Source organism: Gopherus flavomarginatus, chromosome 4 (genome assembly GCF_025201925.1).
Source record: "Gopherus flavomarginatus isolate rGopFla2 chromosome 4, rGopFla2.mat.asm, whole genome shotgun sequence".
In the NCBI taxonomy this organism is placed as follows: Eukaryota; Metazoa; Chordata; order Testudines; family Testudinidae; genus Gopherus; species Gopherus flavomarginatus.
The window spans coordinates 69,524,007-69,532,798 of record NC_066620.1 but is presented as its reverse complement, the minus strand read 5'-3'; the positions used below and the strand labels follow the sequence as shown (position 1 = coordinate 69,532,798).

The 8,792-nt window shown below is 43.3% G+C and overlaps 2 protein-coding genes across 2 annotated transcripts in view; both read right to left on the bottom strand.

Moving 5' to 3' along the window:
- Positions 1–6,256: 6,256 nt before the first annotated feature.
- The window catches only part of LOC127049933 (regulator of microtubule dynamics protein 2-like), a 64,167-nt gene continuing 61,631 nt past the window's right edge, over positions 6,257–8,792 (bottom strand). The window contains exon 11 of the mRNA XM_050951330.1: positions 6,257–6,974. Within this exon, the coding sequence (XP_050807287.1) occupies positions 6,921–6,974 (54 nt within the window). The 3' untranslated portion in view covers positions 6,257–6,920. The remainder of the gene's footprint in view (positions 6,975–8,792) is intronic.
- The window catches only part of LOC127050052 (regulator of microtubule dynamics protein 2-like), a 61,881-nt gene continuing 60,009 nt past the window's right edge, over positions 6,921–8,792 (bottom strand). Inside the window, exon 10 of the mRNA XM_050951588.1 lies at positions 6,921–6,974. Within this exon, the coding sequence (XP_050807545.1) occupies positions 6,921–6,974 (54 nt within the window). The remainder of the gene's footprint in view (positions 6,975–8,792) is intronic.

The window sequence follows — 8,792 nt, the reverse complement described above, 5'->3', positions numbered from 1 at the left end:
CCCTACCCCTAACTGCCCCCCAGAACTCCACCCCCTATCCAACCTCCCCTGTCCCAACTGCCCTGATCCCTATCTGCACTCCCAACCCCCGACATGCCCCTCAGGACTCCCATGCCTATCCAACCGCCCCCATTCCCCATCCCCTGACCACCACCCCCGAACCTCCACACCATCCAACCGCTTCCTGTCCCCTGACTGCCCCCTGGGACGCCCTGTCCCCTTTCCAACCCCCACCCTCCCCATCCCCTTATCAAGCCGCTCGGAGCACAGGACTGGCAGCCATATGTAGTCCACCATAAGTAGCACGTTCCTATGGGGAGCAATTTAATATACGACACCCAATCTCCATACAGTTTCAGGCCAAAAAGTTTGCCCACCCCTGCTCTAGTGCTGCAGGACACAGGGTTTACATCAGGATTCAGATATGGACTTAGGGGGATAACTTTAGGCACCCACATTTGACAGTGTTGGCTACAATGCCTGTGCGTGTGCTAAAAAGATTTCCATTCTCATTTGCACAGTTTTAAAAATCAATTTATCCAGAACAAAAAGAAATTCAGATTGAAACAGAAAGGCATCTACTGCTACAAAACCGGGGTAGGAAGAAGAGGCTGAGGCTGACATCTGTTTAGCCTAGTGGCTAGTGCAACTCACCTATGAGCTGGAGACCCCGAGTTCAAGTACCTCCCTCTGCCTAATAAGGACAAGGGATTAGGCTCTGCCACCTCTCAGGTAAGTGATCTAACCCACTGGGTAATGTCATTAACCACTATATGAATATTTTGTCATACTAAAAATGTTACTACAAAAGTATCCTGGTTTTTTATTTTGAAGAGCTGATAACCTTAGGTATTGCTTTAAAATTTAATATATTTCTTTATATTGTGAACCGAAGGAGAGGCATTATATGATTTGACCCAGTGTTTTGGAAATTACCCACCCCAGATATCAAGAGATAATCTTGTCTTACAGAAGACTTATTTCTCCCTAGAAGATCCTCTCCAGCATTTGCAAGATGAAAAAAATGAACATCTGAGTTCCTAAGTTTGGGAAACCAGTTATTGGATAACTTGTACCAACTTTACTATCCTGTCCCTTATTTGACTCCTGAGCATTGAAAAGGATACATTACCCTGTGCAGTAACCGCAGTTCTACGAGATGTGCCCTCTTATGGGGGCTCCACTTCAGGTGCACATGCACCTCTTGAGCCCTTGATCAGAAATTTCTAGCTAGCAGTGTTCGTTCGGCCCACACATGTGCCCTATGCCTCCTAGTGGCAGACATCAAGACCAAGGCTATATACGGGAGTGTGGGTGAACCACCCCCAGTTCCTTTTCTTCTCAGTCATCCCCTAGGGAATGACTGAAGCAGAGGGGAGTAGGATGGGTAGTGGATCACCCATAAGGGGGAACATCTTGAAAAACTATAGTTTCTGTACAGGGTGAGTAACATTTCCTTTTTCTTCAAGTAGTGCCCCTAGCGATGCTCCACTTCAGGTGATTTCCAAACAGTATCCCCAGAAGGAGAAAGGAGCTTCAGAACAGGATCCAGAACTGAAGATAGTACTGCAGAGCTAAGTACCACATCAGATCTGATGGCACAGAACAGGGTGTAATGCTTTGAAAATGATGGACTGAAGACCTGGTAGTGGCACTGCATATCTCAGATACCAAGGTATTCTTCAAAAAAGCCGTAGCTGGCACTTGTGATCTGGTTAAATGTCCTCTCACCCCCAGCGAGTGGGCTGAGCACCTGCAGACTCAACCCAATATCCATTTTGAAAGTCTTTGGGCAGAAATGGGAGCCCCCTTACACCTGTTCATTAGGATATGAATAGGCAGACACACTAGTGTTCTGTCTTGGGCTGAAGAAGCAGAGAAAGAACTGAGGATGGTTCACCCACATGCCCCTATATAGCCTTGCTGTCTGCCACAAGGAGGCATAGAGAGCATATGTGGGCCAAATGGGCACTGCTAGCTAAAAATCTCTGATCAAGGGCTCGAGAAGCATACATGCACCTGAAGTGGAGCATCCTGGAAAAAGGCAAATATAGTGCCCATCTTTAAAAAGGGAAATAAGGACAACCTGGGGAATTACAGACCAGTCAGCTTAACTTCTGTACCCAGAAAGATAATGGAGCAAATAATTAAGCAATCAATTTGCAAACACCTAGAAGATAATAAGGTGATAAGTAACAGTCAGCATGGATTTGTCAAGAACAAATTGCGTCAAACCAACCTGATGCCTTTCTTTAACAGGGTAACAAGCCTTGTGGATGGGGGGAAGTGCTAGATGTGGTATATCTTGACTTTAGTAAGGCTTTTGATACTGTCTTGCATGACCGTCTTATAAACAAACTAGGGAAATACAACCTAGATGGATCTACTATAAGGTGGTTGCATAACTGGTTGGAAAATTCTTCCCAGAGAGTAGTTATCAGTAGTTCACAGTCATGCTGGAAGGGCATAATGAGTGGGGTCCCACAGGGATCGGTTCTGGGTCCGATTCCGTTCAATATCTTCATCAATGATTTAGCTCATGGATGGGAAAACTACGGCCTGTAGGCCAAATCCAGCCCATGGGATTTTTAGCCCTGCACTGCTCCCAGAAGTGGCCAGCATCACATCCCTGCGGCCCCTGGGGTATTGGGGGGAAGGGCACAGAGGGCTTCACGCGCTGTCCTCGCCTGCAGGCACACCCCGCACCCCCGCAGGTCCCATTGGCCAGGAACGGAGAACCGTGGTGCAGCGCAGGCCTAGGGCAGGCAGGGAGCCTGCCTTAGCACCACTGCCACCCTGGAGCCACTCAAGGTAAGCGGCGCCAGGCTGGAGTCTGCACCCAGATCTCCTTCCCTGAGCCCCCTGCCTCACCCCACACCCCTCCTGCAGCCCAACCCCGTTCTGGGCATCACATCTCAGGAAAGATGTGGACAAATTGGAGAAAGTCCAGAGAAGAGCAACAAAAATGATTAAAGGTCTAGAAAACATGACTTATGAGGGAAGATTGAAAAAATTGGGTTTGTTTAGTCTGGAGAAGAGAAGACGGGGGAGGGGGAGGAGGGGCGGCACACATATGATAACAGTTTTCAAGTACATAAAAGGTTGTTACAAGGAGGAGGAAGAAAAATTGTTCTCCTTAACCTCTGAGGATAGGACAAGAAGCAATGGGCTTAAATTGCAGCAAGGTGGGTTTAGGTTGGATATTAGGAAAAGTTTTCTAACTATCAGGATGGTGAAGCACTGGAATAAATTGCCTATGGAGGTGGTGGAATCTCCATCATTGGGGATTTTTAAGAGCAGGTTGGACAAACACCTGTCAGGAATGGTCTAGATAATACTTAGTCCTGCCTTGAATGCAGGGGACTGGACTAGATGACTTCTCGAGGTCCCTTCCAGTTCTATGATTCTATCCATAGGGACACTATTCGAAGAAGAAAGAGTCTTTCTCACACATCCAGGTGTTGAAATTCTATCCACCACACTGGCCATCTCCTTCTATAAACTGGAAACCACAACTCCAATTCTCTTTACTTGTTAGGCTGGAAAAGTTAATCCCCATTCACATCTGAAACCCTTTAAATGTATTTTTTCTATTACAGCTCCATTGGTACCCAGTGAAAATTATTTATATGACAGCAGTGCCTCATTTGGGCTAGGTGCTATACAAACACAGAGTAGCAGACAGTCCCTCTCTCAGGCAGCTTACAATCTAGGCAGACGAGATGGGAAAGGAAACAGAGATGAGGTGATTTGTCTAAGCTCACCCAGCAGATCACTGACAGAACCAGGAATGGAACCCAGAGCTCCTGAGTCCTTGTCTATTGCTCTACCCCTGGACTACATTGGCTCTTAATACAGTTCCAGAATATTAGTCTGTTTACTGAAATTTAATAAAATATTTTATTGAAAAGGCCTAACACTATTTTAAGGAAACAAAAACCTTTTCTCATTCTTCATTCTAGTATTTTGTTTACCAGTGACGTAATGCAGGGGTTACACAGACATACAATGGATGAGAAAAGCTTGCTTTTTATACACTGCCAGGAATGATCTCATAGGCAGTTAGATTTGTTTCAAGGTCTACTTGAGAAGATCTGTGGTACATAAAGCACTAAAAAAATCACAGCATAACTTTATGTATAAAAGAAAATTCAGGTGCTGCGCAGGAAGTGATGATGGTGATTAAGTAGGTACTGATCTCTCTCCGCTGAGCTGGTATTGAATAAATGTTGGAGCATAGTATTCGTGGTCACAAGGGATCCTATAAATCTGTTTGCCATGGAAAAACATAGAATTTGCATTTTTACAGAAAATCTTTAGTTTTTACATTTTGTGACAAAAATCATCATCATCATGTACCAGGCCACTAGTGCATACACCAAAACAGGGGAAATTGACACTTCAGCCTTGGGCAGCTCGGCTCTGGCTGTCAACCCCAGGCGGTGGGGCTCTGGCTGTCAGTTTTCATTTTAAACACAAAAAAACATGCATTTGTGTGTTTTTAGTGGAGAATTTTGGGGGGTTATATCATGGAAAACCAGGATCACTGGTGGTCACTGTACCCAGGAGTTGCTGTGTTTTGGATAAGAATTCAAGTGTAGGTTGTGACTTCTTGTGCCCATTAAAAATCACAGGACCACATACATTCCTTTGTAGGTAAATCCCCAAAACTCCCTGACATTCCAAGGGACTTCACTGGTTCCAACAACTTTACATGGAAGATGTTCAGATACAATGGTGAGGGGCAGAAGTAAAAAATGCAAAGATCTATACAGAGACAGAACTTGGTAGATAGATAGTAAAACCATTCTACCTACATTTCTCTGGTAGCTTCCCGTCCATGATTTTGGTGACATTTTTAATATTACAAGAGTTTTAAAAAATATATTCAATTGGCTATAAAAGTTTTCACTTTTACTAAACTATTTTGTCACCTAATGCTTTTGAACAGCTTCTACATTGCTTTGAGAGGTGGTAGTTTAGTGAATTTAGTGAAGCTCTGTAAAGAACTCTGGGATTCTGCAGAAAGAAAGATGGTAGCTCTCTAAATGTAAAATTTTCATTATGACATACTTACTGTTGATATGACATATGAACTACCAAATTAATATTACAAAATATTACTGAGACTGTAAGCTCTTCGAGGCAGGGACTGTCTCTTACTATATGAATGTACAGTCCCTATTGCAAGGTAACCCTGATCCATGACTAGGATGGAGATCAGCAAGCAATATCTGAGACTATTACTTTTATTGCAGTAAAGCACTGAACTCGGCCCTGTACAACACAGAACAAAAAAATCCTTGCCCCAAAGAGCTTACAATCTAAGCATAAGAAAAGAGACAGCGATCCAAACAGATTGGGAGAGCACAAGAAAACAATAATACTAGTCAGCATGATAAGCAGAGGTCACAGCTATAGACTCGTAGTGGCTCTGTCTCTTCTGCACTGTCTAAAGGTTCCAAGAGGTTAATGAAGTCAATCAATAGCTCCCTAAAGGTGATGAAACTAGGCAACCAAGGTGGGTGAGGTAATATCTTTTACTGGACCAACTTCTGTTGGTGAAAGAGACAAGCCTTTGAAATACACAGAGCTCTCCTTCAGGTCTTTCACCAACAGAAGTTGGTCCAATAAAAGATGTTACCTCACCCACCTTCTCTCTCCAATCTCCTGGGACCAACATGGCTGCAACAACATTGCATGAAACTAGGGAAGTCAGTGCTCCTCTCCTGGATGTTTTAAACATAAAGGAGAATATATGGCCCTTTGTTTGAAATGATGCTTGCTCTTGCTCATATATTCACCTGCTCTTGCTTGTATATTCACCTGTATTTATGTTTCATTTATGGGAACATTTTCTTGTTCTGGCCACATACTTTAATCTAGATTAAGATCATGATCCATAATTCATTAAAGGCAATTGGCGTTTTTTTCAATGACTTCAGTGGGTTTTGGATCAGATCCTGAACAAAATGATCTCTCTGCCTTTCCTGTGTTATTTAGACTCCTGCTATTCCATAAACTCTTGGTTTGCTTAAGCAGAAGAAGCATGTCACCGCTTTTTATATATATGTGTATACATAAGCCACATTACACAAATGACATGAAAGATCAACAAATGTTACACATGGCGGGGAGGGGCTCTCAAAGCCAGACTGACAATACCGCAACAGGCTACTATTCAAAGACAAATGACCAGGATTCATCTACCTGGTGGGACTCATGTATCACAATTCTAACAGATTTAACCACAATATTTCATTTCATTGGTCCAATTTTTAATATTTTCCTTTTAAGTAACATAAAATATGACTTTAAAACATGATTTATAAAGTTTTCACATTTCCATCTAAAATCAAAAATAGGCTAAAGTAAAAATAGTTTAAGACTATCCCTTTTTCCTTAACTTCCATCAGTCGTATACATTTCTTGTGAATAAAAGCAGAGGCACACACATATGTATGTTTATGATGTACCTTCATATACATTTATATAGATCAATTGGTAGAAACATAATTTAATGTAGAAACAAATAAATTGCTCCATATAATCCTGTGCTAGCATTGCAGTTTAGTTGATTAATCATTCCAAGAACATAGTTAATGCATTTGGCGTTCTTGCCTATGTGGTGTCCATTGCCAGCAGTGGATTTCATAATGAGAGACTATACTTCCGGCAAGAAAAATTTAAAACAAACTGTAGATCCAAAAGTTAAAAATAAAGCTATGAATCAAAACGATAGAATGCATCATTTTCATACCCAAACTGCCATCCACTTACAAGGCCTGATCCAAAAATGACTGAAGTTAATGGTAGTCTTTCCACTAGCTTCAACGAGCTTTGGATCAGACTCTGAGTGATTAGTTTCTATGGTTCTTCTACAATATCATCACAGCATGAAGAGCTAGAAGTGCTTTTCGTCACAGCTGCAGCATTGGAAGTAAAGCTTCTAAATCTTTCTGGGCCTCTTTATCCTAAGACAGGAAAACAAACAAAAACATGCAATTAGATGCGGAATGCCCTGTTTGTTGTAGTTTGTTTTATCATGCTAATACGTGCTCATGCACATTTCGCTATTAACAAAAGATACTACATAAATTTAATAGCCATGGAAAGTCTAAAACTACAAATCGTATAACTAGTTAATTTTTCTTTTTCAGGGATCACAAAAGTAAAACGAGGGTGGGAGGCAATAGAGCCCATGGCAGCCTTCCTCACACAGCTCTGACAAAGCTCTTCCGCCTTACCAGTAACATCCTTAGCGTGGAACCAGTGGTGGGAGGCCCACACTTTTACGGGTACAGTGTGGGTCAAAAGACATTTGGCTTTATATTGTGTGTGGAAGTTTGTATGCTGTGAATATACAGTGTCTAAGGCCTGGTCTACACTATGCATTGAAACCTAATTTAGCAGCGTTAAACCGATTTAACCCTGCACCCGTCCACACAACGAGACCCTTTATATCAATATAAAGGGCTCTTTAAACTGGTTTCTGTACTCCTCCCCGATAAGAGGAGCAGTGCTGAAATCAGTATTGCCATGTCGGATTAGGATTAGTGTGGCCACAAATTGACAGTAAAGGCCTCCGGGCTGTATCCCACAGTGCACCATTGTGACCGCTCTGGAAAGCGATCTGAACTCGGATGCACTGGCCAGGTAGACAGGAAAAGCCCTGCGAACTTTTGAATTTCATTTCCTGTTTGCCCAGCGTGGAGAGCTCACCAGCACAGGTGACCACACAGAGCTCATCAGCACAGGTAACAATGCAGTCTCTTGAGAATTGAAAAAAAGCTCCAGCATGGACCGCACGGGAGGTACTGGATCTGATCGCTATATGGTGAGAGGATTCCATGCTAACGGAACTCCGTTCCAAAAGACGAAATGAAAAAACATTTGAAAAAATTTCCAAGGCTATGATGCAGAGAGGCCACACCAGGGACTCAGTACAGTGTCATGTGAAAGTTAAGGAGCTCAGACAAGCCTACCAGAAAACCAAAGAAGCAAACAGAAGGTCCAGGGCAGGGCCGAAAACATGCCGCTTCTACACTGAGCTGCATTCAATTCTAGGGGGTCCGCCACCACTACCCCACCCCTTTCTGTGGATTCTGAGGTGGGGGTGGTAATCTCAGCCATGGCTGAGAATTCTGCGGACGGGGAAGATGAAGAGGAGGAAGAGGAGGACAAGCTTGCAGAGAGCACACAGCACTCCATTCTCCCCAACAGCCAGGAGCTTTTTCTCACCCAGACGGAATTACCCTCCCAGCCCTCCCAAGCCACTATCCCAGACAAGAAAGCCATGGAAGTGACCTCTGGTGAGTGTACCTTTGTAAATATAAAACATGGTTTAAAAGCAAGTGTTTTTTAATGATTAATTTGCCCTGAGGACTTGGGATGCATTCGCGGCCAGTACAGTTATTGGAAAAGTCTGTTAACATGTCTGGGGATGAAGCGGAAATCCTCCAGGGACATCTCCATGAAGCTCTCCTGGAGGTACTCCCAAAGCCTTTGCAGAAGGTTTCTGGGCAGGGCAGCCTTATTCCGTCCTCTGTGGTAGGACACTTGACCATGCCATGCATGTAGCAAGTAATCTGGTATCATTGCATGACAAAGCCTAGCTGCATATGGTCCTGGTGATTGCTGGCATTCAAGCAATATCCGTTCTTTATCTCGCTGTGTTATCCTCAGGAGAGTGATATCGTTCATGGTAACCTAGTTGAAATTCAGGAATTTAATTAAGGGGACAGAGATGGCCATTCCTACTGGGCTGCTTGCCTGTTGCTTAAAAGAAATCC